Consider the following 22115-nt stretch of genomic DNA (forward strand, 5'->3'; position numbering starts at 1 on the left):
CAGTGGGAGAACCTTCACCACACGGACTGCAGCGGTTCAAGAAGGCGGCTCACCACCACCTTCTCAAGGGCAATTAGGGATGGGCAATAAATGTCGGCCTCGCCAGCGATGCCCACATCCCATGAACGAATTAAAAAAAACTCAGAGGGTTGTCAATCTTTGGAATTCTCTACCCCAGAGGGCTGTGGATGCTCAGTTGTTGAGTGTATTCAAGACTGAGATCAATAGATATTTGGACACTAAGGGAATCAAGGAATATGGGGATCGGGCAGGAAAGTGGAGTTGAAGTTAAAGATCAGTCATGATCTTGTTGAATGGCGGAGCAGACTCGGGGGGCCGTATGGCCTACTCCTGCTCCTATTTCTTATGTTCTTAAGTTTCTCTCATTCATTTTACACTTCCTCCCGTTCATTTCACGATTGCCAATGATGCTGTTTTTTTAAATTTTTCTTCCAGGAATTCCGATGACCGTTGATTACAACAAGGAACTAAAGAGCACGAAAAGGCTGGTGAAGACGGCCGAGGATGAAAAGTGCCATCTGGAGGAAACTGTCAAGCTGCACGAAAAGGAAATGAGCAAGTGCAACAGTCAGATCCCGGAGAAAAGCAAAGAAATCAAAAGGGCGAAGGAGAGCCTCGCCAAGAAAGAAAGAGAGGTGGAAAAGATGCAGGAAGCATGCCGGTCACTGGCAGACATCAAGTGCAAACTCAAGTATTGCTACAACTACCTCTACAGTCTCCACGGGACTGTGGAAGTGTTGCACAACTCCTGTCAGGATATGTACAGCTTGGATCCGATTATGCCCGTCATAGAAGAGACTTTTAAAACTGTGGAGCAACAGGGCTCGCACAACGAGTTACTGGTCTACGATGCAGACGTCCAGAAAATGGTCAAAGAGATGAAAGCTCTACAGTACCGAATGAAGTAAGGTGACCTCCTTACGGCAATCGGGCAGCGACATCTCTCACTTACATAAGAAACGGGTGTGGAATAAAAAAGGAGGTTAAATCCGGGGGTGGGGGGGTGGGAAATTAGGAGATTTTTTTAACGCGGCGAGTTTTTATGATCTGGAATTCAAAGCTTGAAAGGGCGGTGGGAGCAGATTCAATAATAACTTTCAAAAAGGGAATAGTTGAAAAGGAACAATTTGCGGGGCTACGGGGAAAGAGTGGGGGTGGGTGGAACTAATTGGATAACTCTTTCAATGAGCTGGCACAGGCACGAAGGGCCGAATGGCCTCCTTCTGTGCTGTAAGATTCTATGATTCTATGAAATACGTTAATGCAATGAGTGGGAGGGTGATGCTAAGTACAGTAGATCCCCTTTTGTAAGACTCTGCGACTCACCACAGTCTCCAGTGGGAGCCATAAGGGTGAATTTTTGTGGCCCGCATTTGGCTGGCATGTATTGGGTAATGAGCGGGCACGGCACCCACGGTTTTAGGACAGCACTGAGCGCATGCCAGGCCCTCAGCCTTTAGCCATGCCCTCGCTGTCACGTTACATCACAACAAATAAGCACTGGGCAAATGCAGGAGTGTCACGGTCATGGCGCTGGGCAGAGGTCATGAGTTCAAATCCCACCTTGGCAACTTATGAAAATTAATTCAATAAATGCGATAGTTTTGTGGCTGGCACAGAAACAAAAAGGGTGATCACGAAAGTTGCTGGATTGTGGTTCACTGAAGTCCTTCGGGGAAGGGAATGTGCACAGTGCAATGTGATTGACTCTTAATGCCCTCTGATGTGGCCTGGCAAGCTACTCGGTTGTAAAGTGATCTTGTCAGAAATAATATCACCAAGATCCTCTTTGAACAGCTGGGCAAAGTCAATAAATGCAGCATTGACCACATCCCAAGGAAAGTATAGGAACATAGGAACAGACGGAGGCCAATCAGCCCTTCAAGTCTGTTCTGCCATTCAATTTAGATAATGGCTGATCTGTACCTCAAATACATTTACCCGCCTTTGCTCCATATCCTTGATACCCTCACCCATCAAAAATATATCAATCTCAGTCTTGAAAGCTTCAATTGACCCCCAGCATCCCCCTTTTGGGAGAGAGAGTTCCCGATTTCCACTGCCTTTCGTGTGTAAAAGTGATTCCTGATTTCGCTCCTAAATTGCCTGGCTCTAATTTTAAGGTTATGCCCTCTTTTTCTTGGTTCCCCCACCAGAGGAAATAGTTTCTCTCTATCTACTCTATCAAATCCCTTTAAACACCTTGATTAGATCACCCCTTTACGCCCTGGCATCATTCTGGTGAATCTGCGCTGCACTCCCTCCAAGGCCAATATATCCTTCCTCAGGTAGCTGTGCTACCCCTTGCCTGATGTTCTAGGCCGAGAACGGAACAAAGTTAAGGGAGGAGTTAGGAGGCTCAGGTGGACTTCGAGGGTTGAAAGCTCCCTCTGTGCGTTGACTATAGGAATATGTGTGGAAAATGTAGAATCGGTACCAAAGTCTGTGCAAGGGGAAGCTGGTCAGAGTTGAAATAGGACATTTTCTGGCAGGGAAGTAGATTGTATGAAAAACACGGAGGTGAGGAACATGACCTAATCCTACATGGGGGGGTGAGGTAGGCGGAACAGCAGAGACTCATGGGAGCAACAATGACTCATGGAGGAGCTCTTCTGTGCCAACAGCAAGAGACTAATTGACTCAACCGCCTTTGAGTTTGGTTTCATCAGCCACCCACTGTCATTAACTATCGCGGAATCTTCGAAGGATTAGTCAAACACCAACTTGATGGAAAAGGCCTGCCGACCACGGTAAGACAGATGAATCACTGCCGGCACATTAAAGCAAGAGATAAAACTACTGGAAAATTAACTTTACACCACCAACTATCCACAGCCCTCGATTGTTGAAAAGTAGCCTCCTTTTTTATACCTGTAGAACTTCAATCTAATCTCCCTCAAGTAGGACCAGCTGTTTTCACCGCTGTGTCATATTCAGGCTAGGCACCATTCTTTTGGTGAATGAGAGTCTCCGGCAATATATCTCATAGCACATAAACTAGATAATTGATGGGCGTATGCATTATCATAATTGTCTGGTATTATTGGAATGTGTTTCTGGAGACGTGTCTTAATTGTCCAACTTTGTTGTTGTCTTTGTGTGTGTGGGACGGTCTCCTCCCAGGGCTTTGCCAATGCTGTACTGAGCCACCTATTGGTTGATTCTTCCTCCAATTTCCCCTCCCTGTGGGGACATTAGTTTGTTGCCTCCCTCCCTATGGGGCGGAGGGGGCGAAGGGGGGTGGGGGGGCGCGGGAATGATGGAAACATATCCCCGGGGTCCCACCGTCTTGTGGTGTAGCACGTTGACCCAACTCCAGAGCCCCAATTTTAACCCCCCCCCGACTTCGCCGAGTGCCCGACGAGACCCAAGGCGTCCAGTGGAGCGGGGGTTAAAATGGCGGCAGCGTGTCCGGCCCGACTTTGCGGCCCCTCGCCATTTTGGCAGGCGGCTTATCAGGCAGCCTGTCAGGCCCTCACCGCAGGCGGGCAAAAGTGCGTGTCTGATGATGTCACACGTTTGTCGCCCTGTGTCGGCCCGTGTCAGCAACGCCCGGACCTGCTGGAGAGTAGGTTAATCTTAATCCAAGGTTTCCTTGTGGGCCAAGAGGAGCAGGACTGCCTGTTCTGCTTCCTTAACCAAGACCACTAAAAAAAAAGATTACCTGGTCATTTATCTCATTGCTGTTTGTGGGATCTTACTGTGCGCTGATTGGCTGCTGCGTTTCCCTACATTACAACAGTGACTACACTTCAAAAGTACTTCTTTGCCTTTGGGACGTCCTGAGCTTGTGGAAGGCACTGTGTAAATACATGTTCCTTCCTTTAATCAAAGAGCAGGGAATTGGGATTACAGGAATAAAGGATGGTCCAATCCAGATCCTATTGCTGGGGAGAGCAGGTGGAGTGAATGCAGTGTAGTGATTGGCTCCACTTAGAACTTTGTCCATTTAGAAGAAGAATTTTAACATTGGAACAATAGTTTTGATTTCTGGATTTTAATCGCTCCTCCATTGGCGGCCGCGCCCTCTCCTGCCCAGGCCCTAAGCTCTGGAATTCCCTCCCTAAACCTCTCCCCCTCTCCGCCTCTCTCCCCTCCTTTAGGATGCTCCTTAAAACCTACCCCTGTCCTACTATTTCCTTATGTGACTCGGTGTCAAATTTTGTCTGATGATCGCTCCTGTGAAGTGCCTTGGGACGTTTTACTACGTTAAAGGCCCTATATAAATGCAAGTTGTTGTTGTTATTTTACTCATTCAATGGTATTGTCCCTTAAAGTCACACTTGTTGGAGGTGGAACTGGTTGGAATCTGGTTTTGCAGTCCTCCCTTACCGGATAACGCTATGAGAATGACTTATGTTGATTTAGCTCTTGTGCTGGGAGTGATAATAACCAAAGATTGCTGACACACTGCATTGGTGGTGTGAACTTGTTTAAACTGCTGACAGCCCCGAGATTGTAAAATAATTGTATTTTTATTGCAATGCACAATCTGTTTTCAGATGTTAATTAAAGGTGGTGGTTAAAAGTACGTTTGAATATAAGAGAACTTCTATCTTTTTGTTTGTAGATTACTTTCTGTAACTGGTACTGGTACTAAAGACTGGTGATGTGTCAGGCACAATGATACGCTGTGGGTGGCAACACCAGCCTCTGCCAATCAATGCATGCATCAGGCACTAAACAAGTGCTGAAATAGTGCCCAGACAGCAGGGCGGAGGGTGGGGAGCTCAGCAGAGACTTAGCCTCAGTGCCTTATAATCCTAGACCACTGAGGTCATGGGTTCAAATCCCATCACAGCACATTATGAAATTGAGTTTGATAAATGTGGTAATTTATGGCTAGCACCAGGAAAATGACCTTGAAAGTTCTTGGATTGTTGTAGGAAACCCCATTGGTTCACTAATGTCCTCCAGGGAAGGGAATCAACCACCTCGACCTGGTCTGGGCTATATATCCCTCCAATCCCATACTATGTGATTGACACTAAATGGTCTCAGGGTAACTAGGGATGGGCAATAAAAGAGGCCTCGCCAGTGTTCCCCACATCCTGAGAATTAAAAAACCAGCTGTTTGCAGAGGGATCCATGGACTGTACACAGTCTAAGGGTAAATCTACCTTTTAATAAATGATTTACTTTATGCCTATCATTGATTCTTTTTCACATCTGTCAGTAGAATAAGGAAGTGGATGTACATCATCCCAGGTACCTGCACCTTATTATAATGCTTAATAAAGAATATTGGAATAATTGTCAGTGTTGTGCAGTCAATTGTGAGTTTAAATCCTTGCTACCCTTTAGGTGTCAGTCTTGGTTCAGTGGGCAGCACTCTCACCTCTGGGCCAGAAGATTGTGGATTCAAGTCCCATTCCCGAGACATTGAGCACGTAATCCAGGCCGACACTCCCAGAGCAGTACTGAGGGAGTGCTGCACTGTCGGAGGTGCTGTATTTCAGATGAGGCGTTAAAAACTGAGGCCTCGTCTGACCTCTCAGGTGAACGTAAAAGATCCCACGACACTGTTTTGAAGAAGAGCAGGGGAGTTCTCCCCGGTGTCTTGACCAATATTTGTCCCTCAACCACTAAAAAAACAGATGATCTGGTCGTCATCACATTGCTGTTTGTGGGATCTTGCTGTGCGCAAAGTCCCACACGTTTCCTACATTACAACAGTGACTACACTTCAAAAAAGCACATAATTGGCTGTAAAGTGCTTTGGGACGCCCTGCGGTCATGAAAGGCGCTATATAAATGCAAGTCTTTCTTCTTTATACCCAAATGGTTAAAAACATTAATTCCCAGTCTCAGGACCACATCTGCAAAGAATTCTCGGCCCAGTTGCACGGTTGCAGTGGTCCCGCACTCACGGGTCCCAGTAAAACACGTGCGGCCCTAGCGCTGCCAACACCCAATTGTTTTCCAAGTCCTTCACTCTACCTCTCCACCCTTGAAGGAGGAGGCTCACTCTGAAGCAATGTTCAACGGATGGCGAGTGGCCTTGGACACCTCACCCAACTGCCCGCTTTCCACTGCGGGGAGAGGTTGCTGGAGTGGGCACCCTGGCTGATTCTTCCTTTCTCCTTTCCCAAGGACGTGAGGCCCATTCCCTTCCGACGGTGTTCAGGTGTGGTGGCCTAGTGGCTCTGGCAATGGACTAGCAATCTCTCTGCAGCAAATTGTGAAACTGAATTCAATAAATCTGGTTATTTAAGGACTAGCGTCAGTAAAAGTGACCGTGAAGCTGTGGGATTGTCATAAAAATCCAACTGGTTCACTAATGTCCTTCAGGAAAGGGAATCTCCTGGTCAGGGCCTACACGTGACTCCAGGCCCACACCATGTGATCGACTCTTAATGCTCTCAGGGCAATTGCAGCTGGGCAACACATACTGACCGGCCAGTGTGGCTCGTCTGCTGCTCCTGGACCATAAGGAACATTTCAAAAGGTAAAATGAAACTCACTGACCTGGGCCCTCTTGGGGCCGGGATCCTTGCTGCCGGCAGCTTTTCCTGGCAGGCCTGAGACTGTGCCATCTTTGGTCGGGTTCGCGGTTAAGATGATACCATCGGGACGGGGCTTTGCCATTTAAGCTAGGCCCCACCCCTCCCCCTCTCCCCCGCCTCTCCCCCCTCCCTCCCCTCCCCCCCCCCCCTCGTCCGGGGCTGGCGGCCTTCCCTTGCCTGCTATCAGGCAAGTTAAAATAGCGGAGGGGTGGGAACACGGTTGGAATCCCACCGCCATTTTAACCCCCCCCCCCATCTGTCCGTCCGTACTCTTCCCGCCAGACAGGGGAGGGTTAAAATCGGCCCTGTACTCCTTCATACACATCACACTTGACCATAACATGGTTTTAACAGGTTAATGCTACCCAGTCACTGCATCACAATTCACCTCAGCCCTTCACCCCGGTTTCCCCGATGATAATAATGGATTTTTTTTTTTTTTGCATTCAGTTCAACGCTGATACAGATTCCGAGGCAGGAGCAGGGAAAGAGAAGAGGGAACAGAGCTGAGGGCAGGGAACAGTAAAAAGACGCATTAATGAGAAAGAGAGGCAATGGATTCGTCAGTGGGGGTGTGCCACTGGGCGAGACTGAAGGGGAAGCTTCACTGGCACCTGCCCTGCTCGCTCTGCCGAAGGCGGATTGGCCCAAAACTGTTCCGCTGGAGCAAGCCTGGGGCCTACCCTGAGGATAGGGGTCGCCAACCCTCCAGGAATGCCCTGGAGTCTCCAGGAATGAAAGATGAATCTCCAGGACACCACTGCCAGTAACACCATGGGGAAATCATAGGGGCATTGTGTTTACTTTCATTTTTTTTAATCACTTTAATTTATTATTCATAAAAATATTGGAGATGGGGAAAAAAGGCTGTTTGACTGACAGTCAAACAATCATCCAACGGGGTACTGAAGAGTCTGTTCGCTTTCCAATTGGCTGTGGGAAGGGGGTCACGGTGAGGATGGACGTGTCGAGAGACCAATGGCCGGAGTGTGGGGGCAGGGCTGCTCGCGGTGGGAGGTCATGTGATGAAATCTCCAGGAATACGTCCAACCAGAGTTGGCAACCCCTAACTGAGGCTGATGGAAAGGTCATCGATCCCCAGTGGGATCAATGTCTTTTCTCCAGGGAGCCCCTGGGGCCTGTCCTGGGGCTTCAGTGGATCTCACCTGAGCTCTCAGCTGGACCTGAGCTCTGCTGAGGCCTGTGGAGGGTGTAAAGGGTGGAATTTCCTGGGCTGGCCTCGAAACTCTCCCCCTAACGCGGGGCCCTTGAGCTGGGAGAGTGAACGGAAGATTCATTGGAAGGCGCTTCTCCTAATGGGATTTAAAGGACCAAAAGAAATAGGGTGGAATCCCCATGGAACCTGGCCCCTCTCCCCCAGAGGATATCGGGCTCCAACCCCAGTAATGTCGGGGCTATGGTCTGCCCATTGGGGCTGATTATCCTGATGGCAAAAGTGAGAAGTTATAGATCATCCAGATTGAGGAAAATATTACAAGGATGAAGCCTCATAAGAACATAAGAAATAGGAGCAGGAGTCGGCCATACGGCCCCTCGAGCCTGCTCCGCCATTCAATAAGATCATGGCTGATCTTCGACCTCAACTCCACTTTCCTGCCCAATCCCCACATCCCTTGATTCCCCTAGAGCCCAAAAATCTATCAATTTCAGCCTTGAATATATTCAACGACTCAGCATCCACAGCCCTCTGGGGTAGAGAATTCCAAAGATTCACAACCCTCTGAGTGAAGAAATTTCTCCTCATCTCAGTCTTAAATGGCCGACCCCTTATCCTGAGACTATGCCCCCTAGTTCTAGACTCTCCAGCCAGGGGAAACAGCCTCTCAGCATCTACCCTGTCAAGCCCCCTCATAATCTTATATGTTTCAATGAGATCACCTCTCATTCTTCTAAACTCCAGAGAGTATAGGCTCATTCTACTCAATCTCTCCTCATAGGACAACCCTCTCATCCCAAGAATCAATCTAGTGAACCTTTGTTGCACCGCCTCTAAGGCAAGTATATCCTTCCTTAGATAAGGAGACTAAAACTGTACACAGTACTCCAGGTGAGGTCTCACCAAAGCCCTGTACAATTGTAGTAAGACTTCCTTACTCTTGTACTCCAACTCCCTTGCAATAAAGGCCAACATGCCATTTGCTTTCCTAATTGCTGGCTGCACCTGCATGCTAACTTTCTGTGTTTCTTGTATGAAGACACCCAAATCTCTCTGAACACCAACATTTAATAGTTTCTCACCATTTAAAAAAATTCTGTTTTTCTATTCTTCACCAAAGTGAATAACCTCACATTTCCCCACATTATACTCCATCTGCCACCTTCTTGCCCACTCACTTAACCTGTCGATATCCCTCTGCAGACTCTTTGTGTCCTCCTCACAGCTTACTTTCCCACCTAGCTTTGTAACGTCAGCAAACTTGGATACATTACACTCGGTCCCTCCATCTAAGTCACTAATGTAGATTGTAAATAGCTGAGGCCCAAGCACTGATCCTTGCGGCACCCCACTAGTTACAGCCTGCCAACCTGAGAATGACCCGTTTATCCCTACTCTCTGTTTTCTGTCCGTTGACCAATCCTCAATCCACGCTAATATATTACCCCCAATCCCAGGAGCCCTTACCTTGTGTAACAACCTTTTATATGGCACCTTATCGAATGCCTTTTGGAAATCTAAAAATACTACATCCACTGGTTCCCCTTTATCTACCTTGCTAGTTACATCCTCAAAAAACTCTAATAAATTTGTTAAACATGATTTCCCTTTCATAAAACCACAGTGACTCTGCCTAATCATATTATGATTTTCTAAGTGCCCTGTTACCACTTCCTTAATAATGAATTCTAGCATTTTCCCTCAGCCCAGAGGGATTTGACGATTCAGGTTCACAAGACATTAAAGGCAGTATTTCAAGTGGATCAGGCCATAAAAAAGCTAATTCAATACTGAGTGTTATGGCAAGGGCTATAGAATGTAAACGTTGAGATGTAATTGTGGATCTATATAGAACTCAGTTGGAGACTGTGTGCAGTTTTGGCCTCCACTCTACAGGAGGGACGTTGGGGGGTTTATCGAGGGCACAGGGCAGATTCACTAGGACGCTGCCTGGTATGAGGAAATATAAATACAAAGAAAGACTCGAAACCACTGGAGCTGTTTTCATTAGAACAAAGGCGATTGAGGGGTGATTTGATAGAAGCGTTTAAAATTATTAATGGATGGGACAGAGTAGATAGAAACAGACTGTTTCCAGTGATTGAAGGGTCTAGACTGAGGGGGAGATAGATGAGATTATATGTATGAGATTTAGCACAGAGACCAGGAGAACCTTTTTACACAGAGAAGTGTGAGGCTGTGGAATTCACCGTGGAGTTAGTGATTGAAGCAGAGATCACGTCAACTTTTAAGAATGGGTTAGACAGGTGGTTGAAGGAAAGGGGCAATAAAGGAGTATGGGAATAGGGTGGGCACATAATAACATAAGAAATAGGAGCAGGAGTAGGCCATTCGGCCCCTCGAGCCTGCTCCGCCATTCAATCAGATCATGGCTGATCTTCAACCTCAACTCCACTTTCCCGCCCAATCCCCATATCCCTTGATTCCCCCAGAGTCCAAAAATCTATCGATCTGAGTCTTGAATATATTCAATGACTGAGCGTCCACAGCCCTCTGGGGTAGAGAATTCCAAAGATTCACAACCCTCTGAATGAAGAAATTTTTCCTCATCTCAGTCCAAAACGGCCGACCCCTTATCCTGAGACTGTGCTCCCTAGTTCTAGACTCTCCAGCCAGGGGAAACGGTCTCTCAGCATCTACCCTGTCAAACCCTCTAAGAATTTTATATGTTTCAATGAGATCACCTCTCATTCTTCTAAACTCCAGAGAGTATGGGCCCATTCTACTCAATCTCTCCTCATAGGACAACCCTCTCATCCAGGAATCAATCTAGTGAACCTTTGTTGCACCCCCTCTAAGGCAAGTATATCCTTCCTTAGGTAAGGAGACCAAAGCTGTACGCAGTACTCCAGGTGCGGTCTCACCAGAGCCCTATATAATTGCAGCAAGACCTCCTTACTCTTATACTCCATCCCCCTTGCAATAAAGGCTAACATACCATTTGCTTTCCTAATTGCTTGCTCTCTGTGATTCGTGTACAAGAAATCGAATGCCTTTTGAAAATCCAAATATACTCCATCCACTGGTTCCCCTTTATCTACCCTGCTAGTTACACCCTCAAAAAAGGCCAATATATTTATCAAACACTATTTCCCTTTCATAAAACCGTGTTGACTCTGCCTAATCATATTATGATTTTCTAAGTGCCCTGTTACCATGTCCCTAATAATAGATTCTAGCATTTTCCCGACGACTGATCTCAGGCTAACTGGCCTGTTGTTCCCTGTTTTCTCTCTCCCTCCTTTCTTGGGGTTAGGTTGCTGTTCATGTGGAGATAAACACCAACACGGACTGGTCGGGCCGAATGTGTTATGAGCCTCTTTAAAGTGCTGAAGATGGAGCCAAGCTCTGGGGATCCAGGGGCTGCTTTAGGTTATAGAATCATAGAATGATATGGCACAGAAGGAGGCCATTCAGCCCACCGTTCCTATGCAAGCCCTTTGAAAGAGCTATCCAATTAGTCCCATTCCCCCACTCTTTCCCCACAGGCCTGGAAATTTTTCCTTTTCAACTATTTATCCAATTCCCTTTTGAAAGTTATTATTGAATCTGCTTCCACCGCCCTTTCAGGCAGCGCATTCCAGATCATCACAACTCGCTGCATAAAATGTTTTTTCCTCATGTCGCCTCTGGTTCTTTTGCCAATTTCCTTAAATCTGTGTCCTCTGGTTACCGACCCTTCTACCACTGGAAACAGTTTCTCCTTATTTACTCCATCTAAACACCTTCATGATTTTGAACACCTCTATCAAATCTCCCCTTAACCTTCTCTGCTCTAAGGAGAATAACCCCAGCTTCTCCAGTCTCTCCACATAACTGAAGTCCCTCATCCCTGGAATCATTCTAGTAAATCTCCTCTGAACCCTCTCCAAGGCCCTGACATCCTTCCTAAAGTGCGGTGCCCAGAATTGAACACAGTACTCCAGCTGAGGCCTAACCAGTGTTTTATGAAGGTTTAGGATAAATTCCTTGCTTTTGTACTCAATGCCTCTATTAATAAAGCCCAGGATCCCATTTGCTTTTTGAACAGCCTTCTCAACTTGTCCTGCCACCTTCAAAGATTTGTGTACATTCACCCCCCCAGGTCTCTCAGTTCCTGCACCCCCTTTAAAATTGTACCATTTGGTTTATATTGCCTCTCCTCATTCTTCAAACTTCTCTGTGTTAAATTTCATCTGCCACGTGTCTGCCAATTACACCGGTCTGTCTACGTCCTCCTGAAGTCTGCTACTCTCCTCCTCACTGTTTCCTACAGGTTCCTTGGCGTACTGAATTGTCACCAGTTCATTTATTCAGTTCCATATGAAATGCATCAGGATATTATGCAACAAGTGGGCCAATTTAGAACCCTGCAGCTTTGTATTTTTTTGTTTACCCTGCTGTTTATTTAATTGTAAACAATTTTACAACACCAAGTTATAGTCCAGCAATTTTATTTTAAATTCACAAGCTTTCGGAGGCTTCCTCCTTCCTCATTTACCTGAGGAAGGAGGAAGCCTCCGAAAGCTTGTGGATTTTAAAATAAATTTGTTGGACTATAACTTGGTGTTGTAAAATTGTTTACAATTGTCAACCCCAGTCCATCACCGGCATCTCCACATCCTGTTTATTTAAGTTCAGTATTAAGTTGGAGATGTTCCATTATTAACCCTGGAAGCTGGAGGTTGAGCAAAGAGGGTCTGACCTTGAACTCAGGATGAGTTGGGGGACAGGAAGTGATCTGGCGGCTCCATCTGGTGGCGAAGGTACAGAACTGCAAGACAGGGGACAGGAGCGCCCTCTGGTGGCGAACAGCAGGAGCGCCCTTTGCTGGAATATTTTTAAAGGCTCTGAACGACTGGAAATCAGGGTATTCATAAGGTGGGTTTCTGGAACAGGTTAAAGGTTTTTTTTTTTAAGATGCTACAGATCTGAATAAATTGTTAAAGGGATTATTAGTGTATTTGTGGCAGGTCTTCAAACTAGAACGTGACGTGAAAAGCAACAGCAGCGAATGAAAGACTTGCATTTATCTAGCGTCTTTCATAGCCTCAGGACCTCCCAGCGTTTTACAGCCAATGAAGTACTTTTGAACTGTACACACTGTGGTAATGTACGATTGGAAATGACAGCCCAGCTTATGCCGATATTGACAGTGAACATAGCGAGGAGGCCATTCAGTCCCTCGAGCCTGTTCCCCCATTCAGTTAGATTATGGCTGATCTGTACCTCAACCCCATTTACTCCCCTTTGACCCATAGCGAGTAACTGAGCCAATGGAGAGCTGAGTGATTTCAAGTTCCATCCCCTGTACGTGTTGAGCCAGCTGATTCTAGCCTGCGTGGCAGTAGGGGGGCTACAACTTGCCTCAGTACCCTGGATTAGGGAGAGGAAAATTGGTCAGGATTCCCATTCCCGATTGGTAAACAGCTCAAGCATCAAAGTCGGTGAGGACTGCACCACGGTCGGATGTGATGCCCCCCATGGTTGGATGGCTTGTCGATGCTCATTCTCTGCTTTCATGTGATGAATGCTCACTCGGGCAAAGTAGTGAGGGGTTCACCAGCACCACTGGAACCATATGCAGCCAGGGATGGGCAATAAATGTGGCCTTGCCAGTGTTACCCATGTCCCAAAAATGAACAAAAAAAGTGAGCAGGTCCAGTAACAGAACCACCACACTACCGTACCCGTTAGAATCCCAGGGCCAGACCTACAGTTTCTAAAATGATGAAGCACTCTCTGTGGAGACTGTGGAAGTAGTTAGTATCGATTCATTCAAATACAAATTCGATAGATTAAAGAACATTTTGGGCTACAAGAGCTGGATCAATATCTGTTGCAAAGCAGGATTGAGGGCTAGCGGGATATTTATCATCGTATTTTAGGGGAATTGAGGGAAAGAAAATGAGTGTTCCCCAAATTGTTGATCAGCAGGTGGTGGTGGTGTGAGAAGGACTTCCATCGCACTGTAAGGTGAAGGGGGAAAGGAAGTTCGATTCTCCCTTCACTGTTTTATTAACTGCAAATCTTTTAACTATTAAGAAAGAACTTGCATTTATATAGCACCTTTCACGACCTCAGGATGTTCCAAAGCACTTTACAGCCAATGAAGCACTTTTGAAGTGTAGTCACTGTTGTAATGTAGGAAACGCGGCAGCCAATTTGCACACAGCAAGATCCCACAAACAGCAATGTGATAAATGACCAGATCATCCGTTTTTAGTGATGTTGGTTGAGGGATAAATATTGGCCGGGACACCGGGGAGAACTCCCCTGTTCGTCTTCGAAATAGTGGCCGTGGGATCTTTTACGTCCACCTGAGAGGTCAGATGGAGCCTCGGTTTAACATCTCATCCAAAAGACAGCCCCTCCGACAGTGCAGCACTCTCAGTACTGTACTGGGAGTGTCGGCCTGGATTATGAGCTCAAGTCTCTGGAGTGGGACTTGAACCCACGACCTTCTGACTCAGAAAATCAGAGGCGAGAGTGCTGCCCACTGAGCCATAGCTGACAACACTAATCACTTTGCCAATATTATGTCCACTTGTCTGCCTCAAGCACTTGTCCTCTTTCACTGGACTGGTCCTTCAGCGGGCCGATAGTCGTACAGAAGATCTTTCTTTGTGTAACTCCCATGACTTGATGCCCTGGTACCAAACCAACACCAGGCCTGAATGGGCACCTTGTGGCCCCCTCAACAGCCTCAGACCCTCTTGAAACTCTCACTGCGATATCTTGGTTGGTACAATCGTGCAATGCCACTGTTTGTTGGTTTAATCTTGCCCTGGGTTTGTCCGTAACTCATTTGTCCTTGAGTTTGTTAGTGTTGTAGGATTGTATGTATAAAACCACAGGGACCGTTGCCTCCCTTTCTAATTATTTGTATTTGTGCTGGGATTCCCCCCACGTCTCATCAATTGCTGCGTAATCCAAAAAAAATAAATTTAAACGGTTTCATAGTGAGCTTTTTTTAAAATCAGGTATTAAAATGTACAACTTACTGAAGTCAATTGTGACAAAAATGATAGAAAGAACTCTGACAAACACATTTCCTTTCTCTCCTGAAGGTGCCGATCGATGCTGGAGTATAATTCTTAGTCTGGGAGCAGACCCAAGTGGCCATTCTTCATGTTCGGGCCGAGGCAGTGGTCGCTATCGTGCTATTCAATCACGGGAGCCATCATATCTGAAGCAGATCCTGCCCTCGGGCTCTGCAGTTAACACTTCTGACAGGAGCCACTCGGCACTGATCAGGATCAGGAACCCTGGCTGATTCTAACTCCTCACTAGCCTGGAGACACTGGAGCCAACTCTCGAGTCCCTACTTGCCAGACCAGCTAGCTCAGAGGAAGGAATCTGGAAGTCTCCAGGTCTGTATGGCTCAGTTCGACTCTGGGCGGTACATTTAACCATTAAAGCTACGGCGGTGGGGGAGGGGGGGAGGGGGAGGAGGGGGGGGGGGGAAGAGGAGGGGGTAGGTAATACCTTTCCTTTCAAAGGTGTCTTTATATCTTCTGTCCAAGAGCAACAAGGTCATTATCCGCAAACACTGAACGTTATCAGTCCTGCAGGTTAACGGGAAAATACCAGAGCAGGAGTCAGTACACACACTCAGCGGTAGAAATGTGTCTCGGACGTATCACAGCGGCTGCCCATTATACGGCCATCTGACATTGACATTGACGGAGTTGACCATCGGATGGGGAGTATAACGGGCGGTTGATCGATAGACTTATTCTGTCCTACCGTCAGGGAAATTTCTACCCCAAAGTGCATTTGTGCTCGTCCATGGTTAATTATCAGGATCAAAGCAATTAGCCTATTAATTGCTCTCTTTGTGCAAGGGACAGCCCTACACTGACTGGCTAAGTTCTAAAGGCAGCAGGCCTGTCACAGAGACAAGTAGCAATACAGCCGCCATGCATCGCCCTGTGATGGTTCTCCACATCTCCAACTTGGCTGGGGATTGACTGCAAAGTGCTGCCACATCTCCCGAGGCGAGTGTGACATTTTACACACTTGGACACAGGAATAAAGGAGAAAAAGATTAATTGTGTGTCATCCTCAGTGCACCAACAAAATCACTTTCCACATCTGCTAACCTTCGCCATTTTTTTCCTCAGTAACTGAAATTTCCAATGTCCAAAATAAAAGGTTAAACAAAACAAGTTGAAAGAAAGGTGAACTTTGTCCAATTACTGAGACACCGAATAACCCTCACAGATTGTCACCCCGTATTGCCCAATCTTATCAATCCATATTACTGAGTTTCAGGGCCCAGGCCCACCGGCAGGGTAACTGTCCGATGTTCAGACTTGGCAGCACGACAACCAGTCCCTGATCTCCAAATGTCTCCCATTGCAGCGGCTCGGAGTATCCAACGAGGCTCACCTTGTTAATAAAAAATAAATAAAACACATAAATAACCTCGATGGTGCGAAAGCTGTGTTTGAATGCCTTAACCTGATATCACTCAATTCTGTTTTTTTTTAAAAATAATTCTAACCGTAGTTTTCCCTGCTGTGACGTGGGGAGCTCCGAGGATCAGGAGTTGCATTTTTGGCCAGGTGAGGAATATTGCATAAACCACCCGTTCCTCTGGGACAGATGTGTACCTGTCAAAATAGATATCCACGTTCAGAAAATAAAACGCCTACAACAGTTGACAAGTCCTGCTGTCACTCACCATCCAACCTCACACATTAAGAATGGAAACTGCTGCCTAGGTAACCAGACCATAGTGCCATCCGCAAAAAAAAAACCGGGAGAGAGAAATAGTTGGAGGGCATTGGATGCTCCACAAGTTTTCACCCTGGTCCAAGGACCCTTGAATGCCCCCTTCAGAAATAGACGCTGGGCTTACAATGCAATGAATCTGATGGCTGCTGTACGGTGGATTTTTGAAGCAGTTTTATCATAATGTTTGATGCTACATTCTGTTTATGCAAACATCAGTTTAACAATCCATCCCCATTAAAATCCGGCAGGATGTGTAACAGGCGGTTGATCCATTGCACCGACTCCCATAACCCTGCTGAAATTGAGTTTCAGCCCCAATAAAGAACGAACGAACTTGCATTTCTATAGCACCTTTCACAACCTCAGGACGTCCCAAAGTGCCTTACCGCCAATTAAATATTTTTGAAGTGTAGCCACTGTTGTAATGTAGGGAACATGGCAGCCAATTTGCGCACAGCAAGGTCCCACAAACAGCAATGAGATAAGTGAACAATTAAACTCTTTTAGTGATGTTGGTTGAGGGATAAATATTGTCCAGGACACTGGGGAGAACTCCTCTGCTCTTTTTGGGATCTTTTACGTCCACCTGAGGGGGCAGATGGGGCCTTGGCTTAAGGTTACATCCAAAAGACGGCATCGCCGACAGTGCAGCACTCCCTCAGTACTGCACTGGAGTGTCAGCCTGGTTTACGACTCCTGGACAGTGACAATTCATGTCTAAGAGCTTCTACCCCCACCCCCCCCTTCTTTTGAATCCTACCACACTCCGGAGGTGATGGTGTCGTTCTGCTCTCTCCAGGGCTCCGTATTGTATATCGCCTCCCCATTTACTTGCAGCCACTGTCCCATCTGCTTCAGTCTCTCTTCAAAGATGGGGAGTATTCGTCCGTCGTGAGTGGGCCCAATGTTCATTAAGAGATTTCCTCCACAGGAGACGGTTTCAACCAGCGTCTGAAAGAACAATTAAAGCAGCATGAGAAAAGGTTCAGCAGATCTTTTCCAGTTTGTTGTCTCACGGCAAAGTGATGCTCTTCTCGATGGAACTCATTACCTTATCATTAATGTGTGATATCGCTGGAGAAAAAAAAAACTCAGCTCCTTCCCCTCCCAAAAAAAGTTTGACAAAGTTTTTTCTCCCCCCTTGAAGACAATGACCATAATTCTGGGTCAGAGTTCACCAAGGTGCAGAATATCAGTTCTAGGGAACAGAACATCTCAGTACGGGTTAGACACAGAGTAAAGCTCCCTCTACACTGTCCCATCAAACACTCCCAGGGCAGGTACAGCACGGGTTAGATACAGAGTAAAGCTCCCTCTACACTGTCCCACCAAACACTCCCAGGGCAGATACAGCACGGGTTAGATACAGAGTAAAGCTCCCTCTACACTGTCCCATCAAACACTCCCAGGGCCGGTACAGCATGGGTTAGATACAGAGTAAAGCTCCCTCTACACTGTCCCAAGCACTCCTAGGCCATATACATTTTAAAATTCTCATCCCTGTGTTCAGATCCCTCCATGGCCTCGCCCCTCCCTATCTCTGTAACCTCCTCCAGCCCTACAACCCTCTGAGATCTCTGCATTTCTCCAATTCCAGTCTCTTGTGTATCACTCACTCCCTTCGCCCCACAATTGGCAGCTGTGCCTTCAGCTGCCTAGGCCCTAAGCTCTGGAATTCCCCCTCTACCTCTCTCTCCTCTTTTAAGACGCTCCTTAAAACCTACCTCTTTGACCAAGCTTTTGGTCACCTGTCCTAATATCTCATTCTTTGGTTCGGTGTCAATTTTTAAATCTGATTACGCTCCTGTGAAGCGCCTTGGGTCGTTTTATGACGTTAAAGATATATAAATGCAAGTTGTTGTTTGGTCTTCGCCATTAGTGCAAAGCGGGCTCACAGTGAATCGATAACCCCTTTTACATTGTACATAATTTTCTTTTCCATGGAAGAATTTCACCCCCAAATGTTTTGTAAATTATGAAACTGATGACATCTCAGAAGCCGATCCCTCTGCATCATTCGTGGGGCTGCTTTAAAGTGTGACTGACCCGAATTATAAACGTTTAAATCACTAGCTCCTTCTTCAAATTTGACAAAAGGACTGGAAGGATATCAATTTATTTTCAGAACCTTCCTCATTCATCCCTATCGGTTGGGTTCGGAGAGAACTCCCATTACATTGGTCCATAGACCAGTCAATGAAACAAGCTGGACCAATCAGCCAAAATGAGACATCGGTTGGCCCTCCATCAAATCTCCAATCTCACTGGTTGACAACCCCGTCAATTAAATGCATCCCACCAATCAGCGAGCACATTACAGACAGATAAATCCAATGGAGAGAAGTAGATCGAAAGACAGGCGGGCGGTGGACAGACGGACAGACAGGGAAAAGACAGAAAGAGAGGTTTTACCTTCACCAGTTGTTCTATTGAAAGATAATCACTGAGCTTTGCCTCTCTCCTGTATCCCCAGGATTTGGTGTCTATGGTCATACAATTCTCCCACTTGTGGGGCAGCAGGTGACCTGGGTTATACCGATCGGCACACGTGTAGTAGCCGCCGTGTTTGCAGATGGTGCCATAACCCCAGCGGTCATTAGTTACAACCGTCTTTCCAACAGGGCTGGAAATGATAATAACAGAGAGTGGCTTAGCTTTCGTTATTGCTTTTAAACTGAACCCACGTTCTCTGGATTGCCAGTCCAGCAACACAACCACTGCATCACCGTGCGGGTGGGGGGACCGCAATGGCAGCAGCACAGCTGCATGTTGGGCCCGCGACCTCGAGCCGAGGTGGCAGGAGGCTGCTTGGTAGCAGCTGTAGGGAGCGAGAGTCCAGTTACAAAGAATGTACAGTGTGGAAACAGGCCATTTGGCCCAACTGGTCCACAGGTTACAACCTTGGAGCAAGATCGCAGAATAAATAGCAGAAACTGCGCTCCAGCAACCAGAAATCTCCAAAACAGTAGCAGCACTATTAAGGAGAAGAAAGGTATCTTTAACTAATAGGAAGTCTCCCACTTTTTTTTTTAAGACCTTTCTTTTGTATTAAAGGTTTTCAGATTTTCCCGCATGTAAATCTTGACACATTCCTGGCGGCTCACGACTAATTATCTTGTGATATGTGTTCTCGTTACTCCAACAGCAGCTTATTATGGTACCTCATATCTAGTCGCTGCCCTCATTTTAACCAGGCGGGGGGGCGGGGGGGGGGGAATTAAAATCAGGGCCAGACATTCTCCGATGTACGACTGCAGGCCGGTACCTTTCGTTGTAGAGCCAATCCAGGAAGCCAGTGCTGTTCCAGTAGGTGTCGGGCGCATCTCCATCCCCATCGGACCACAGGATTTCCGGCCGATATTTGTTCACTATTTCATACAGTTCAGGCAAGGTCTTTTCTGTGGGGAACTTGTTGGTTTTAAACACATTGGCAGCATCTTCCAAGAAGGCAGGGTTAAACCACTCAAAGAGAGAATGGTACAGGCCAAACCTCAGGCCTGTCCTGTTTCGAACAGCGTCGGCCAGCTCTCCTACAAGGTCACGGTGGGGCCCGGTATCCACCGCATTCCAACTCCACGAGTACTTTGAACCCCAGAGTGTGAAGCCTAGACGAGCAAACACACAAAGGACCGTGGTCATTATAATTGTATTTTTAAAAGTAAACCGAGTTTGAGCAAAGCATCTGCAATAATAGTTGAGGGGCCATCGATACAAGATTAAATGTAAGAGATTTAGAACAGAGAGCGGGAGAAACCTCTTTACTCAGAGTTGTGAGGCCGTGGGATTCACTTCCAGGGTTAGTGGTTGAGGCAGAAACTGTCAACATTCAAGATTAAATTGGAGAGGGGGACGAAGGAAATGAAGGGGCATGGGAACAGGGAGGATAAATGTGATCGGGACTATTTTCTCGTGGAGGGTTAACACTGACATGCACTGAATGGGCCGAATGGTCTGTTTTGAACATATAAGAACATAAGAAATAGAAGCAGGAGTAGGCCAATCGGCCCCTCGAGCCTGCCCCGCCATTCAATAAGATCATGGCTGATCTGATCCTAACCTCAAATCTAAATTCATGTCCAATTTCCTGCCCGCTCCCCGTGACCCCAAATTCCCTTTACTTCTAGGAAACTGTCTATTTCTGTTTTAAATTTATCTAATGATGATGTAGCTTCCACAGCTTCTTGGGCAGCAAATTCCACAGACCTACTACCCTCTGAGTGAAGAAGTTTCTCCTCATCTCAGTTTTGAAAGAGCAGCCCCTTATTCTAAGATTATGCCCCCTAGTTCTAGTTTCACTCATCTTTGGGAACATCCTTACCGCATCCACCCGATCAAGCCCCTTCACAATCTTATATGTTTCAATAAGATCGCCTCTCATTCTTCTGAACTCCAATGAGTAGAGTCCCAATCTACTCAACCTCTCCTCATATGTCCGCCCCCTCATCCCTGGGATTAACCGAGTGAACCTTCTTTGTACTGCCTCGAGAGCAAGTATATCTTTTCTTAAGTATGGAGACCAAAACTGTATGCAGTATTCCAGGTGCGGTCTCACTAATTTGACTTTGAATTTCTATATAAAAATAGAACCAACTCAGGAACTGCATGAGGGATCAGTTAACACGAATACTAGGGAAAATTACTCCTTAGAACTGTTTTTGCGAGGAGCAAAATGTTTTGTGCTCAAGGTGAGGGACACCAGTGCTGAGGTAAGAAACCCTTTTCTACATTTGGCAGTCAAGTGTCACGTAAATGGCAATGACCAGCATTTCACACGGACAGTCAGGGTTTGGGATCTCTCTACCCTCTCAGTGCCGCTCCCAATAACTATGGCAGGGATTGCAGTCTCTTTCACTGCCTGAAAGGGTGGGAGAGGCAGAAACCCTCAACTCATTTAAAAAGTACTTGGCTGTGCACCTGAAGTGCCGTAACCGACAGGGCTACGGACCAAGTGCTGGAAAGTGGGATTAAGCTGGATAGCTCTTTTTCAGCCGGCGCGGACACGATGGGCCGAATGGCCTCCTGTGCTATAACTTTCTGATTCTATATGAGAGGGACTCAGTCGAATACATTAGCAGCCAGACTCGGGTAGGAGCTGGATTGAGTGGAGTGGGCAACAAAAGGGGGAAATGGATGCCCATAGAGAGGGATGGATGAGGAACCAATGGAGAGGGGAACCAATGACAGTGAAATTGATGGCAATAGAGGAAAGAGGGGAAATGGGTGGTAATGAAGGGGAAATGAATGGGGCATAAACTGGGACTGACACATGGGGGCACAGAAGGAGGGAGAGTACCAGGATGATTTTATTTTGGGGGGGTGGGGGGAGGGGAAAGTGTGGTAGCTTGGAATAGAAACAAGAGCAAGAGTAGGCCATTCGGCCCTTCAGGCCTGCTCCACCATTCAAAATGATCATGGCTGATCATCTAACTCAGTACCCTGTTCCCGCTTTATCCCCATATCCCTTGATCCCTTTAGCATTAAGAAATATATCTATCTCCTTCTTGAATACATCTAATGACTTGGTCTCCACTGCCTTCTGTGGTAGAGAATTCCACAGGTTCACCACCCTCTGAGTGAAGAAATTTCAATGAGGGAATGGAAGAAAAATTTCAATGAAATTGAAGGGAGAGAGGGAGAAGAGCATGTTGAGATAACTTTTGGGGAAATGA

At 46.7% G+C, this 22115-nt stretch overlaps 2 protein-coding genes across 3 annotated transcripts in view; one reads left to right on the top strand and one right to left on the bottom strand.

Annotated features, from left to right (window-relative positions):
* LOC137324343 (uncharacterized) overlaps positions 1–5274 on the top strand; it is a 22117-nt gene extending 16843 nt beyond the window's left edge. For both annotated transcript variants that reach the window (XM_067988532.1, XM_067988534.1), the window contains one exon: positions 457–5274. In XM_067988532.1, coding sequence (XP_067844633.1) covers positions 457–929 — 473 coding nt within the window. In that variant the 3' untranslated portion in view covers positions 930–5274. The remainder of the gene's footprint in view (positions 1–456) is intronic.
* A 9385-nt stretch (positions 5275–14659) lies between these two features.
* LOC137324289 (plasma alpha-L-fucosidase-like) overlaps positions 14660–22115 on the bottom strand; it is a 10951-nt gene continuing 3495 nt past the window's right edge. The window contains exons 2-7 of the mRNA XM_067988430.1: positions 21528–21538; positions 19712–20051; positions 18859–19069; positions 17207–17397; positions 16214–16322; positions 14660–16098 (exon numbers count right to left, since the gene is read on the bottom strand). Coding sequence (XP_067844531.1) covers positions 15958–16098; positions 16214–16322; positions 17207–17397; positions 18859–19069; positions 19712–20051; positions 21528–21538 — 1003 coding nt within the window. The 3' untranslated portion in view covers positions 14660–15957. The remainder of the gene's footprint in view (positions 16099–16213; positions 16323–17206; positions 17398–18858; positions 19070–19711; positions 20052–21527; positions 21539–22115) is intronic.

The sequence above is a fragment of the Heptranchias perlo genome, chromosome 8, assembly GCF_035084215.1.
Source record: "Heptranchias perlo isolate sHepPer1 chromosome 8, sHepPer1.hap1, whole genome shotgun sequence".
In the NCBI taxonomy this organism is placed as follows: domain Eukaryota; kingdom Metazoa; phylum Chordata; class Chondrichthyes; order Hexanchiformes; family Hexanchidae; genus Heptranchias; species Heptranchias perlo.